Below are 16,182 nucleotides of genomic sequence, written 5' to 3' on the forward strand. Positions count from 1 at the left end.
AAGAGTTACAAGAAGGGTTTCTTCAGGTATGTTAGCAACAAGAAGAAAGTCAAGGAAAGTGTGGGCTCCTTACTGAATGAGGGAGGCAACCTAGTGACAGAGGATGTGGAAAAAGCTAATGTACTCAATGCTTTTTTTGCCTCTGTCTTCACGAACAAGGTCAGCTCCCAGACTACTGCATTGGGCAGCACAGCATGGGGAGGAGCTGACCAGCCCTCTGTGGAGAAAGAAGTGGTTCGGGACTATTTAGAAAAGCTGGACGAGCACAAGTCCATGGGGCCGGATGCTCTGCATCCGAGAGTGCTAAAGGAGTTGGCGGATGTGATTGCAGAGCCATTGGCCATTATCTTTGAAAACTCATGGCGATCGGGGGAAGTCCCGGATGACTGGAAAAAGGCTAATGTAGTGCCAATCTTTAAAAAAGGGAAGAAGGAGGATCCGGGGAACTACAGGCCAGTCAGCCTCATCTCGGTCCCTGGAAAAATCATGGAGCAGGTCCTCAAGGAATCAATTCTGAAGCACTTAGAGGAGAGGAAAGTGATCAGGAACAGTCAGCATGGATTCACCAAGGGCAAGTCATGCCTGACTAATCTAATTGCCTTCTATGACGAGATAACTGGCTCTGTGGATGAGGGGAAAGCAGTGGACGTGTTGTTCCTTGACTTTAGCAAAGCTTTTGACACGGTCTCCCACAGTATTCTTGCCAGCAAGTTAAAGAAGTATGGACTGGATGAATGGACTATAAGGTGGATAGAAAGTTGGCTAGATTGTCGGGCTCAACAGATAGTGATTAATGGCTCCATGTCTAGTTGGCAGCCAGTATCAAGTGGAGTGCCCCAAGGGTCGGTCCTGGGGCCGGTTTTGTTCAATATCTTCATCAATGATCTGGAGGATGGTGTGGATTGCACCCTCAGCAAGTTTGCAGATGACACTGAACTGGGAGGAGAGGTAGATAAGATGGAGGGTAGGGATAGGATACAGGGGGACCTAGACAAATTGGAGGATTGGGCCAAAAGAAATCTGATGAGGTTCAGCAAGAACAAGTGCAGAGTCCTGCACTTAGGACGGAAGAATCCCATGCACCGCTACAGACTAGGGACCGAATGGCTAGGCAGCAGTTCTGCAGAAAAGGACCTAGGGGTGACAGTGGACGAGAAGCTGGATATGAGTCAACAGTGTGTCCTTGTTGCCAAGAAGGCCAATGGCATTTTGGGCTATATAAGTAGGGGCATTGCCAGCAGATCGAGGGACGTGATCATTCCCCTCTATTTGACATTGGTGAGGCCTCATCTGGAGTACTGTGTCCAGTTTTGGGCCCCACACTACAAGAAGGATTTGGAAAAATTGGAAAGCGTCCAGCGGAGGGCAACAAAAATGATTAGGGGACTGGAACACATGAGTTATGAGGAGAGGCTGAGGGAACTGGGATTGTTTAGTCTGCGGAAGAGAGGAATGAGGGGGGATTTGATAGCTGCTTTCAACTACCTGAAAGGGGGTTCCAAAGAGGATGGCTCTAGACTGTTCTCAGTGGTAGCAGATGACAGAACAAGGAGTAATGGTCTCAAATTGCAGTGGGGGAGGTTTAGGTTGGATATTAGGAAAAACTTTTTCACTAGGAGGGTGGTGAAACACTGGAATGCATTACCTAGGGAGGTGGTGAAATCTCCTTCCTTAGAAATTTTTAAGGTCAGGCTTGACAAAGCCCTGGCTGGGATGATTTAGTTGGGGATTGGTCCTGCTTTGAGCAGGGGGTTGGACTAGATGACTTCCTGAGGAACCTTCCAACCCTGAGATTCTATGATTCTATGAACAGAAGTTGGTCCAATAAAAGATATTACCTCCCTCACCTTGTCTCTAGTTTTGCTGACAGTACAAGTTCCTTTCTTACATGAGCAGTAAATGAGAGGATGTCAGATATATAGCAGACTTGAGGCAGTATAGGGAAGGAGTTTCAGTAAGAATACACTTCATTATAAAAGTTATTTTAGTTTCTTTTTGTAATCATCAGTTCATCCTACTTGATCCATCTTTCTTCAAACTGTTCAATTTTGAATCTAAAACAGTCACCAAATCATTCAATTTCTCTTCAATCTTCTCATTCTTGCTGACCTTATTTCTGTAGTGGGTATTTGCTTTTACAACCTTCAATCTCATTTATTGACCATGATGCATATTTTTAAGTGTTTATTTGTACTTGTATTTGTATTCTGGGATCTTCAGACATGTTCAACATTGGTTTAACTCGGCTCCCATTGAAGTCAATGGTAAAACTCTCAATAAGGTCAATGGGAGCAGAGTTAGGCCAGTGCAAATGCATTTGAAAATCCCTCCCTAAAAATGCAGTAAATACTCCACTTCCTCACCAGCTGACTCTGCAGCACTGCCAAACCCCTGCAGCACACAGAGGAGAGGTGATCATCATTTATCCAAGGAGAACCTTGTATTATTAAGGCTGGTGAACAAGTCCATCTTTCTGACTGTTCCATAGGAATATGGGGAAATACCAAGTAGACTTGTGTGTAAGCAAAGGTGTTTAATAGGCAACCTAATCAAGTTATTTTATTTAACATAATATATTTATTTTAGCAGGCAGAAGAAAGCGCACAAAGTAGACAGCTGGATATATACCTGTTGATTGTTCCTTCTCACTTAGAATCCAGTCCTATAGGGTGCTGCTCAGCACCTCACAGGACCGGGCCCTTTAACTCTCTCAGACTTATCTGTCTTGTCTTTCCTTAGTCTTCCTTTTGTCATTAAGGACCATATTCTGATCCTTGCTTTAAAGCCTGAACCAATGAGAGGTTCTAAGCTTCTGTAGGGGCCTTGTGTGGGATCCGGGGAAATGGAATCAAGCCTAGGATGTGCTGTGCAATCAACTCATTGCAGTTTCCAGACTGCAGTACATAAATTGTCTACGCGCCTTCCACATAGGGTGGTTAGCCAATGGATCTATATAGTTTGTTGACCTACTGGCGTTGCCTCTGTCCCATTCTGCATCCTCCCCCAAATGCCTTCTGCACTGCTGTTGAGAGAGCTGCCCTGGAGTGAAGTCCAATGGTGTGTGCCAAGGGATTCCACCAAGTCCCGTTACATGACATCTCCACCGTCCACTTCCTCTCTCCAACTCCATGCAGCGGAACACCTGTGGTTCTTCTGCTTTCCAGGCCCTGTCACTTACTCCAAGAGCGGGGCTCGGAGTGAGGAGTTGTGCCCCTTAGAACTGGAATTTAAAAGCAAAACTATTCCTACATGATGCTGTGTTGTTCAAAACAATCTGCTGTAAATGCAGAGCTTTTATGGAGTCCTGCTTCATAAGAAGTTTTCTTAGTTATGGGTTTTAACAGAATGGTAGCCACTCAGGGTGACGGCATAGCTTTGTGTCTGCACAACATCATTGCTTCTCAGTGAGCAGCCGTGTCTTTCACGTTGTGGTTAATTGCCAGAAGTAAAAATGCTTTTTTGCTGCAGTCAGAGCTCAGCTTGTCTTCTGTTATCAGACGCTGTACCTGTTTCCTTCATGTAGACACACAGAAACACTGGAGGCTGTCATTGTTGTATCCTTCTCTGATACGCTGGAATGAACAAGTTCCTGGAAAAGAATTTCTGCTCCAGAGGTGATTCAGATTCTTGCCTTTTGCCTATCAGCCATGATGGGCAAAATGAAGAAGCAATTGAGTTTTAACAAACGTTAAAAGGTGTTTCATGGCGGCCAGGCTGTTCACATGTTGGTTTGCAATGGCCTCTGCCAGAGGAGTTCGACTCCTATGTCCTAAGAGAGGGGGAATGATGTATAGAGGAGGCTGTGTACTTCTATCTGTGGAGTAACCAAGAAAGATTTGTCTGTCCTACAGCACACTCTGTCAATATCTGAAGCAATATTAGCCTGCCTGTCACAGAAAGAGCATCTTATTTGTTCTCCGTACCCCTGAACAGATGAGGAGCAGTATGTACAAATGGAGGAGGGGAGATATGTGAAGGAAGTTAAACCAGCCAGTGATGGAAAGTGTTCCCATTTCTTTGTACAGCATAAAACTTTTCATCCAAAGTATAATAGTTCAAGGCAAAGAACTTATCTGACCAGCTTCCTAAGACTGAGTGATCAAGAACTGTAAGGCTACGGTGTAACCTTAACACAAACTGGCAGAAAAGTTTAGCCTGTAACTTTGACTTAATTACTAAGAATCTGCCTGCCTTTCCTGCCTACACACTGCATTATGGACTGGTCTTGGTTACCTGCTCTACCTATCTTCACAATCTAGCCACGAACAGTTTTGGTTGACCACATCACTTCCCTGTTGAAAGTTAATACTGTTTGACTCATTCTGTGTTGCTAACACCAAGCCAAAGAAAACAAGCTTAAAGAATAACCTGCTTGTATGCAGTTTGGAAACTACTCAGAGGCCCTGCTTTCAAAATACTATACAGTAGCTTACTATATCTCTCTGCAGCTGCAAAGAAAATGAAGGAAGTAAAAATGGTGCAAAAATATAAAATAAAGACTAGGAAGAACCACAAGAAATTTATGAACTCTCAATGAGCTGGAATCCTGCTTGGGCACTACACAGTATTACTACAGTGGAGAGACTGTTAAGTCAAAGAAGAAAAAGTTCACACCATTTCACTGAAAAGTCAGGTATTCTGAACTATTGCACAGCAAAACAATTGTGAGTTAAATTACGTTCCCTGTACTCAAGGAAGGCAAAGATTTTTTTTATTTTATTTTCCTGCTGAAGTGAAGAAACAGATTGACAAAGCCAGAAGAGTACCCAGAAGTCACCTACTACAGGACAGGCCCAACAAAGAAAATAACAGAACGCCACTAGCCATCACCTTCAGCCCCCAACTAAAACCCCTCCAATGCATCATCAAGGATCTACAACCTATCCTGAAGGATAACCCATCACTCTCACAGATCTTGGGAGACAGGTCAGTCCTTGCTTACAGACAGCCCCCCAACCTGAAGCAAATACTCACCAGCAACCACACACCACACAACAGAACCACTAACCCAGGAACCTATCCTTGCAACAAAGCCCGTTGCCAACTGTGTCCACATATCTATTCAGGGGACACCATCATAGGGCCTAATCACATCAGCCACACTAGCAGAGCCTCGTTCACCTGCACATCTACCAATGTGATATATGCCGTCATGTGCCAGCAATGCCCCTCTGCCATGTACATTGGCCAAACTGGACAGTCTCTACGTAAAAGAATAAATGGACACAAATCAGACGTCAAGAATTATAACATTCAAAAACCAGTCGGAGAACACTTCAGTCTCTTTGGTCACTTGATTACAGACCTAAAAGTTGCAGTTCTTCCACAAAAAAACTTCAAAAACAGACTCCAACGAGAGACTGCTGAATTGGAATTAATTTGCAAACTGGATACAATTAACTTAGGCTTGAATAGAGACTGGGAGTGGATGTGTCATTACACAAAGTAAAACTATTTCCCCATGTTTATTCCCCCACCCCCACCCTCCACTGTTCTTGTCAGACATTCTTGTCAACTGCTGGAAATGGCCCACCTTGATTATCACTACAAAAGGTTCTTCCCCCTCCCTCCCCCCCCCCCCCCGGCTCTCCTGCTGGTAATAGCTCACCTTAAGTGATCACTCTGGTTACAGTGTGTATGGTAACACCCATTGTTTCATGTTCTCTATGTATATAAATCTCCCCACTGTATTTTCCACTGAATGCATCCGATGAAGTGAGCTGTAGCTCACGAAAGCTTATGCTCAAATAAATTGGTTAGTCTCTAAGGTGCCACAAGTACTCCTTTTCCTTTTGCGAATACAGACTAACATGGCTGCTACTCTGAAACAGTGTAGCTAATTTTTTCATGGGAGAAGGATAATGTTTTCATGTGTTGTCCAAGTTTGAACAGTAAACAGCTAAAGTGGGGAAAATTCACTTTTCCTGTTGTAATTCCCTGGCTTACACTCGGAGGATGAGCAATGGTTATTGTAGCAATGCAGGCATAATCCCGTAGTGTAGACAGAGTCAAAACTGATGGAAGGCTTTTTCTGTAGGGGAAGGAATGCCACCTTCCCAAAGAACAGTAGCTAGGTTGATGGAGGGACTCTTCCATCGACACAGCTGTAACTACACTTGGGTTTAGGTGGGGGTGTGAATTTTTCCTTACCTAACTTTAAGTTTAGGCCAGGTCTTAGATTTTGTCATTCCAGTTGAGGCAAGGTAGGATCAGGAAGTATATACTGCCTAAAGGAATTAAGTCTCCCAGGTTCCCAATCTGGTACCTTTTGCAAGCCCTAAAATGTACGGATTAAATCATTTAAGCAAAAAGGAATAACAGTATGAAACTAATGTCTCTTTAGATTTTTACTTTGGACAGAGCTATCATTTTCTACTTTTGTTTTGTTTTGTTTCCACACCTGTTCATTTATTCATGTCGCCAGCAATTATGTGTTAGTCCCCAGACTGTAGATGTGGCCTATCGTGGCATAGCTAAGGTGCTGTAGCTCTGCTGGCATAACCCTGTAGTGTAGACGCAGACTACTACAGCAGTGGAAGTGGTTTTTCTGTCGGTGTAGGAACGCCGCTGCCCTGAGTGACGGTAGCTAGGTCGACAGAAGCATTCTTCCATCAGCCTCACTGTGTCACCCCTGGGGGTTAGGCTGGCATAGCTATTGTGCTCCGGAGTGTGGATTTTTCACACCTCTGAGTGCAGTAGCCATGTTGACCTAACTTTTAAGGCCTTAGCCCCATGTCTGGAGTATATTTTTAGGGAAGTTTATGTGAGGGAAAATGCAAACAGTAAAGAAACAAAGGAGGCTTTTGGCAGTGTGTTGATCATGTTCTAACCTTGACAGGGATTAGCTCTTTTAAAAGTACATATGTTGTGGTTAAAAAAAGTAAGATGAGGGTATAATTTTGCGAACCAATGTAACTTCCATGAACTGATTCTTCTTTAAAACATTCCATATGCTCTGTTGCATTATTGTTACGTCAGAGAGCTGGCCTATTCCCACATGTGAACCTTGTGATGCTCCCAGCGGTGATGCACGAGCATGAGTAGCAGCCTCAGGGTGGACGGTTAAAAAACAGGGCACAAACCCCACATTGGTTGTGAGTTCTGAACTTAGATTTCACCAACGAACTACATCAAGTGCAGACACTTCAAGCACTTTAACAGCCTTAACATGGAGTCACAGACAGGCCTCTTCGGTACTCCAGTCTGTCTTGCCACCCAGGGGAGCGCATCGCTGTGATAGATGGCACCATGTAACATGAATCACAGCAATATTCAGGTTACTCCTAATCCCAAAGACCCAGTCACTTATCCCAGGTCAATTGCGCTTTAGGTCTCACACCAGAGACAACGCTTGTAGCCAATCCTCCAGTAAACTATATGAAGACGTATTAAATAGCAAAAGGAAATTAGAGAGATTTTACAAGTTTAAAGCAAGCACACATAGTCACACAAATGAGTTATAGTCTTAGGTTAGAAAAGATAATATAGGCTTCTATAATCCGCAAGCTCTATTCGTCCTTTAGGGCTAGCCCAGGCTTAAACAGCTGGTGATCTCTTGCTTATGCCTAGAAACACCTTGCCTCTCCCACCCCTTAGAATCCAACCACCTTTGGTTTGGGGGTTTTATGCCCCTCCTGCTATATGCAAACTCAGCTGATGGGAGGAGTCCACTTACATGACTCATGGGGAGAGAGCAGAACAGTCTTTAGTCCTTTTGTTGATGGCATCTCAATCCACATGTAGGGAGGGTAAGATGCAGCTATAGCCTGTCTGGTATCGATGGGTCTCCTTTTTGGAGAGTGGCGTAACAATTTCTGCAGAAAAATAGCTCTTCACACCAGTTCATGTCCCTCTCCTGAATGGCAATTCACACAGTCACAGAGGCTCACCATACAACTGCTCAAATATTACAGTACCATATGGAGCACAGATATTACAAGTGAGATTAATGCATGCAGCAACTCACAGGCATTCAGTAGAGTCTAAATACTGAACGCTTTCTGATAATTCCAATACCTATTTTATCAATATTAACTCACAGGTGAGCCAGTCAGATTCCAGCTATGTATCTGTCAGTGTCCAGTTGAGACATGAGGACCTTAGCATGAACTGGCACCTGGCCTGCCAGCATCCATATCCATATCAGTCACCAGTCAGTAGAAATGTTGGTGGAGGAATGGGAAGCAAAACAAATTTCCTTTTCGTTAAGGTTTGGGTAGGGTATATCCTAGCTACCAGTTAGTACTGTACAGCGGGGGTTCGCAACCCTTTTCTTGCTGAGGCCACCCCCATCATGTTATAAAAACCCCAAGGCCCAGTGGGGGCTCTGGGCTGCAGGCGGGACCCTTGGGCATAGGCATAGTTTTACTTCTATCTGGGGGGCAAGGGCTCGAGCCAACTCTGCACTGTGGGGTCCAGGGAGGGAGCGCCACCTCCACCCCCTGACTGACTCAGGAGGCCACCCAGCCTGTCTGGGCTGTGTGGGATACGCAACCAAATATTATAACTTCAAGTGGGGACTCAGTTCAAAAAGTCTGAAAACAGCTCAGGGTACAGGGAGAGGGATATCTAGGGGCTGTGTGCAGGCAGGGAGGGGTAGCTAGGGGCTGTGTGTGAGCATGGGGGTAGCTCAGGGTACAGGGAGAGGGATATCTAGGGGCTGTGTGCAGGCAGGGAGGGGTAGCTAGGGGCTGTGTGTGAGCATGGGGGTAGCTCAGAGTACAGGGAGAGGGGTATCTAGGGGCTGTGTGCAGGCAGGGGAGTAGCTCAGGGTGCAGGGAGGGGTAGCTAGGGACTGTGTGCATGCAGGGGGTAGCTAGGGGCTGTGTACACGTGCCGCGGGGTGCGGGGGAGGGGGACCCGTAATGCGGCTTCCAGCTTTGGAGGGGGGTGCTGGGGCTCCTGGCTTCAGCCCCCTGCTGCTCCTGGCTTGTGGGGGGGAAGTTTGCCGGCTTCAGCCCTGCCCCGCTCCCAGCTTCGTGGCCCCCCTGAAAGTGTTCATGGATCCCCAGGGGGCCGCAGACTCGTGGTTGAGAACCACTGCTCTACAGTTCTTGTCAACCCAGAATGTACTTTTTTGAACAGAACAGGTTTAAACAGGAGGATGGGGAAAAAAAGAACATGGAAAACTAATTTAACACATGTACAAGTTGGATTATCAGGGTGGAGAAATAGAAATGCCCAGACAAGTTCAGGAGCTGCCAGAAAGACAGCTAAGGTTGTGAAGTCTGAGTCCCATAGTAGAGAGAGATCATAGTGGGAATGTCTAACATGTATAAATGCTTGCAGATACCCACAAAAATAAACTGTCCTCCCAAAAGGACATCAAAAGGGGGATGTTGGCTATGTGAATGGCAAAAGAAGATGCATCTAGGAATGATATCACAGTATCGGTCAGTTTGTATTTGGCTTTACTCTGTGGAGACATCACCAGACATTCCCCCTTTAGATGACCATCTGGATGTCAGTGAGTGCTCAGGGGAATGTGGCACATACATAATATCCAGCCTATTCATGCACTTCCCAGCACCCCCAAGTCTGTGGTCAGTTTGGATATGATGGATGACTGACATAACTGAATCTATTCAGAATTATAGCCACAATGCAAAGTTGTTTGGCGTAAAACTGTATCTACCTTGATATTACTACCATTTGGAAGGTGGACGTTAGGGATGTACAGTACTTTTTTAAAAAACCCAAAACATTATTGCTGCCATGTGCTAAGTTGAATGCACGATTCCCTCCTCCACCCACTTTTTTTCTCACTGTAACAATAATTGGAACTGAGATATGAAACTGAACGATATTCCTATCTATCTTCTGTAAACCATTGCCGTACTGTTTACTCATAAATTGGCTTGGAAGGATTAGCCTTTTAATGGTCAATGACAGTAAATGTCGATTTCACCATATGCACACAAACTGTTGGAGAAACAATTCCATTGAGGATCACTGAAATTTACAGGTAGGGAAAGAAAGAAAGAAGAAAAGAAAAGAAAAGAAAAGAAAAGAAAAGAAAAATGCTGCTTGAGAACTTACAAAATTTCATTTCAGGATATTTACTGTGTATATTTTGGCATGTGATGTTGACAGTTTGTGTTGTAATGGTTATAAAGCTTTAACTTTTTGAATTCCAATGTCTACAGTCATTAAATAATTTTTGTCTGACCCTCCCTCTCCCAGTGTACCACAATGGTGAAAATTTTAATTGATAAAAATTGAAAAATGTGCTTAAAAATAAACATTGATCTTGTCCATCAAAATTATTTTAAAAATAAAAATTGAATTCTGCCAAGGCTACTCTTAAAATAATATGCAGTCTCAAAGAGGAGTTAATGTAGCTTGAGGTTTTGGACTGGAAGACTAAACATATTCATATTTTATGTCTTTTCTTGTTATCTTCTCTTCTTTTCCACCTGATTCTGTAAATATAAATATGTAGGAAGTTTAAAGAAATAAATAATAAAGTAGGCTTAAAGGAAGATAACTCTGGAGTTTATTTCTTTTTGCAAGAAGCAAGAGGCAACTAGAAGTGCTGACATTGTATCCCTACGGCCAGCCACAATATTAAACACTAAATGAGTAAACATTTACAATTAACATTCAGTGTGCAAAAAAATGGGGGCTGCCAAGATATTTTGGTTTTGTTATTTTCAAAATCCAGCATTCCAGCCAGATGGACCCAGTCCAAGCTGAATGCTCTACAGTCTCTTAAAGCCTATAAAAGTGCACTTTCCCCCAGTTAGAGGAAAATGACTTTCATGTTGTATTTCAGTAAAAATATCAGAACAGTTAGTGTTTTCGCTATGCACCTTATTTCAAATTCTGTGCAAAGAAAGTGATATTTAAAAGGGATATAAAAATGTGATTCAACCAAACAGATTGGATGCCCTGTTTATTCTAAATAGAGTCCTAAATACTGCATTAATTCCATGATCTTGCAGTCCAGGAAAAAACCTGCCACCCCTTTCTTCCCTCTCTGTGTTCAGAGGACACTTGACACAACAGAAGCAATGGGAGTTTTGAGAAGGCAAGGAATGAAGGATTGGGCCCCAATGTCAAGTATAATCTATCATTTGGCACTACAAGCGCTGAGCCCAATTCTCCTTTCTTACATCAGTTTCACACCTCACTGATTTCAGTGGAGTTACTTCTGCTTTACACAAGCTGGAGTGAGAAGAGAATCAGATTTTCACGGCCAAATCCTAAACTGCTGTAAAGCATTAAAATCAATGGAGCTGCACCAATTGATACCAGCTGAGGATCTGGCCCACAAGATAACAAGAAGAAGACTGTTAAATTGACTAACCCATGTGAGGGAAAACAAATCACTGTCTGGCAAGTGACCCTACCACAAATTATTCTGTTTTATAAATACAGAACACCTAAATGTTTTTATGTTCATCCTTAATATTATTACCTCTCTGTTCTTTTCTCTCCGCCTCTCTGCTGTGACTGGTTCCCTTTGTTCCCTTTAAACTCAATACTGTCACTATTTTCATGGGCTATAAAGTGTGAGAGGACTGCATTGTGAATGAATTCCTGTTCCATCATTCTCCATCCTCACATACAGAGGAAGGATGGTTTTGTGATTAAGCACTAAATTAGGAGTCAGGAGTCTGCCACTCACTCTGTGACTGTGGGCAAATCAATTTTTCTTTCTGTGACTCAATTCCCCCACCTATAAAATGGGGATAGTAATAAATCCCTCCCTCACAAGGGTGACATGAGGATACATTCACCAATGTTTGCAGACTGCTCCGAGTAAAGCCAATAAATAAATACGTCGCTCTGGCAATGCTCAGCCCATGCATTTTTGTAGCATGGGGAAGCCATTTATATTAGTTACATTTTTCCGATACTGCACGTTGACGCTGCGCAGACGCTTGTGACGTTAAACATCTTATGTTGCTGCCCGCCAGCGTCATCTCGTAGAAAAAGGCTGCGTAGCTCGGTTGATTAAAAAACAACCACTCGCTTTTGCAGTAAGTGGCACTTACCTGAAATGACATTTCCAGTGATATGTATCAGTAGCTCCCATCACAAAGCTGCCACACAAAACAAATGACTGTTTCCTCAAGACGCAGCCAGAGGGATCCTGTAATTCTTCTAAGTAACATTTACATCAGTGGAATCTTAAAAGTCCTGGTTCGAATCCTCCCCCTCCAATCCCTTGCTCTCGCCACAGAGATTCCCGCTGCCAGGCTTTCACGCTGAACTGCACTGGTCACGTAGGGCACATCTACACTACAGAGGCGCAGCAGCTGTGCCGTTATCGCACGTTGACACTTTGCCTCCTACATTGATGGAAAGGGCTGATGTTGTTAATGCCCCGCTCAGAGTGGTGCTAGGCCAATGGAAGAATTCTTCTGTCGACCTAGCTGTGTCTACACGGGTGGTTAGGTGGAGGTAATTACATTGCACGAGGCACACAATTTTTTCACAGCCTGGAGTGATGTAGCAAGGTGAAAGCTAATTTTTAAGTGTAGAGCTGGCCTTAGAGAGAGGATTTTGTAAACTGGTTGAAAGAATCCTGGGTACTGGAGCAGGCGCACTCTCACAGTGCTTAAAGTAAATTGAAACAGGAAGGGGAGCTCTCATCTCACCAGCTTTTGTCCAGCCCTCATCCCACTGACTTCAGTGGGGTTACTCGAGTGCCACCAGTATATCTAGGGGTTGTACAGACAAGCCCTTAATTTCCATGCCACAGGAATAATATGTGATGCCATGAGAGCAGCACCTGACAGAGAAGAAGGAGGGAAGCTAAGGGGGTAAAACATTACACAGAGCACTAAATTAAAAGCATAAATTGATTGATTTGAGAATAACATATATTACGGCAATAGACTTGCTAGGGGTTACTCTGTATCCTGGCCCAGGGGCCTTCAATCCAGCAGGCTCATGTTTAATATAATCAGAATGTACGAGACATTTTACATATGTACACAGCTTGCGTGACTCAGTGTGTTTGCATTCAAGTCAAGTGCCATAAGCTAAGGATTTGAATCAGAATCCAGATTTGCATTGCTGACAAATGAAAGAAAGTTGTGTTTGAAGTACTAAAGTGTTGGATGAAAGTCTTTCTTTTTCTTTTCCCTTAAAGCCTTCTTAATGATAAAATCACGACTCTATACTGTGTCTTTTTAATTTTTTTTCCCTGGGATAATTTATAGTGCAGTGTGGAATCTGAGAAAGTGCAAGCTGCGCCAAAGGGTCTGGTCGGAGGAAGAAAACTGAGCCAGTGAGATTTGGAACCATAATGCGAGTTATAGAATTTAATTTTAGAATTGTAGCTACTGGGAACTGCTTTTAAATGTGCATTTCCCCCCTAGAATGAAAAAAGAAGTGCCCATGTCTTGATTAAAGCGTTGTTACAGCTGTGTGAAAGAGTGCTGTGTACTGTAGGGGACAGAAAGAACTTTTCACAGAGCACTTTCTGTTTGTTTGGTGATAGGTCTCAGGTGCAACACTGGTAGCTGTATGTTTACATTTAGAATCTTTCATTTGCATTCAGCAACACGGTGTCAGGCTCTAATGATGAGATACTTTGATAGTGAGCTTAATCATATAGAACTGGAAGCAAGGGGACACAAATGGGATGGAAAGTGATGACAATATGGAAACTTTTAGGCAATTAGCGAACTCTTTTCCACCCCCAGGAGGCAGGAAAGAGATGACTCAGAGTTGTCCTTTCATGGTGCCCTTGTGCATCTGGACAGGGCTTTCATCCCCTGAACCAATAGACCTTGGAAATTCTGTGCTGGATCTGTGCCATTCCACTGCTTTCTCCAAAGGCTGTCCCCCATGCACACATACTCCAGACCTCACCCTCCCACCACCACCAACCCAACAAAGTTTTACCAGGAGGCTGGAGCAGGGCTTACCAGGGCTTCCCCCATGGCCACTGGCCCTGAAACTCCCATGGGATGGCGGCTGAGTTCACTGTGCACTGGCATTCACCACATAAGATAGCAACGAGTACATCAGCATTATCTCGCAAGATGTTCTTCAGGGCACAGCAGGGGACGGGACAGTCCAACCTTTTAATGTTTTGGAAACACCCGATATTAGTAAAAGACACTTTGTTTCCCCATAATTTCCATTTGTTAAACACGGTTTCTTGTATTCCTTTCCTGTTTATTTGTAAAGAGCAGTTCCTAAAGCATCCGAGAACATTATTTGTTTGGGGTTGGGGTTTTATTTCTGTAGTATCATTCCTTGTCTAATTGCAGTGAATTATGACAATCTGGGTTTGAATGCTTGAGGAGCTACTTCAGTACAGGTTTAGGTGACAGAAGCTGAAAATATGTATTTGAAAGGCCCTCGCCCCACCAAATGCACCTTTTTTATACACAATAATAGGGATAATAGGGTGCTGTGACTTTTTAGTGGATTTTTTTTTGAGTAGTCCATACCTCATAAGAGTTACACCGCTTTGTGATATCATTACTGTGCATGACTTGATTGTGTCTTCTGTTAATACAGAGCAAACAGTCTTTGCTGAATTTCAGATGGCCACTAGCCAGTTAGGTACATTGCCAATGGATCGAGGAAAAAAAAGGCACATGTCAGTGAGATTTTCTGATCTTTTTCCCCCCCTCCCACACTAGGACATCGTCAGAAACTAGATGAACAGACAAAGCCCGGGAGCTTGTCCTTTTCAGAGCGTCTGAGTGAACTGGAGCAGTTGCGTCGCACAGCCATGAGGGTCAGCCCACATCACCCAGCCCCCACACCTAACCCACGAGCTTCCTTGAGCCACACCACTGCTTTTAACCCTCAGCCTCAGAGTCAGATTCAGGGTAAGTACCTGAAACCCTCCCCTAAAGTGAAGGAACCACTGTTGGTCATCAAAGTCTTAACATAGTCTGCAGTACTAGATGGCCCTTCAAGATGCTTTTCCCCCTGCCACAAATAACTTCCATGTTGTTTTGGTAACCAGGAGATGCATGGAAGACAGCACAACAGCTGTGATGGTAGGGCGGCCTACATGAAAAGCAGTTCTTCGGGACCTGAGGAAGAGCTCTGTGTAGTTCCAAAGCTTGTCCCGCTCACCAACAGAAGTTGATCAATGAAAGATGTTACCTCCCCCACCTTGTCTCTCTAATGGCAATTCCATTTCCAGAGGTCACTTGTGACGTTTTGATAAAACACAGTGGGAGGAAGATGGGGGTGAGAAAGGCATATAGAACAGATTTTCTTCGCTTACCTTGCAGCATTCAGCTGTGGGGTTTTTTTCTAACAAGTGACCATATTTTTTTTAAAGTCGAGCACCTTTTTAACGTGCATCTACTGTAGCAACTTTCACTTGGACAGTAGAGTTCATGGTGTTATCCTCAGATGTCTTGGGACTGTAATTCTTCAAGCCTTCTTAAAAAAAAAAGATGCTGTACTCTTGGATTTTTTGTATATGTAGCTGTATTCCCTGATGAATATTTAGTCAGCGAATTATATGCATTTGTGAAGGAGACACACTGTCAGCAACTTGCAGTAGTTTTCCTAAGAAACCATTTACACACAAAAGCTCTGAGCCCATTGTTCAGCAGAGAAGACCAATCTAGAACTAAGTACTTGCACTGCTAGTAAGAGCAAACATTTGTGATATAAGGATATCCTATAGCTTTTATTTTAATTAAAACCTCTAAGAGGGGACTCAAAATGTTGACTTCATTTGTGATTCAAGTCCAGATAATATGAATGAAATCAAACAATCCAGTCTTGGATAATTTTCGGAAATCTTACTTTGCATCCATTAAATCAGGTGAAATTCAGTGGGCATTGAATCAGATGACTACTGTATATTTTACAAAATTGTCAAAAATGCAGATGCATAATTAAGCACATCTAAAATTAAGGTAAATGACCATATTTATCTTAGCAAATGCTGTTGCTTGATGGAATTAAACTTTGTCCTTCCAGTCAGAATGAAATAGATTTGATCAAGCTTCTCTCCTGGTGTTCTGGATAGAACTAGTTATAGTGGTTTTGAATCAATAGTTTTTCTTTAGTGTTCTATTTTTTAAAATCTGGGTTAGCGTGCAGCACTCTTTGCACTACTTGTAGAAAAGCGTATTACTTCTGTAACTAAAGTGTTCGTTATATATCCTTATCTTCTCGGGCCTGATCGTGTGGCCATTGAAGTCACTTGCAAACCTCCCATTGACTTCAGTGCGTACAGGGTCT

The 16,182-nt window shown here is 43.4% G+C and overlaps 1 protein-coding gene across 4 annotated transcripts in view; it reads left to right on the forward strand.

Annotated features, from left to right (window-relative positions):
- RUNX1 (RUNX family transcription factor 1) overlaps positions 1 to 16,182 on the forward strand; it is a 207,851-nt gene that overhangs the window by 150,521 nt on the left and 41,148 nt on the right. For 3 of the 4 annotated variants that reach the window (XM_037904376.2, XM_037904395.2, XM_007054616.4), the window contains exon 6: positions 14,610 to 14,801. The exons of the other annotated variant lie outside the window; for it this stretch is intronic. In XM_037904376.2, the coding sequence (XP_037760304.1) occupies positions 14,610 to 14,801 (192 nt within the window). The remainder of the gene's footprint in view (positions 1 to 14,609; positions 14,802 to 16,182) is intronic. 4 annotated transcript variants of the gene reach the window in all.

This window comes from Chelonia mydas, chromosome 1 (genome assembly GCF_015237465.2).
Source record: "Chelonia mydas isolate rCheMyd1 chromosome 1, rCheMyd1.pri.v2, whole genome shotgun sequence".
Lineage (NCBI taxonomy): Eukaryota > Metazoa > Chordata > Testudines > Cheloniidae > Chelonia > Chelonia mydas.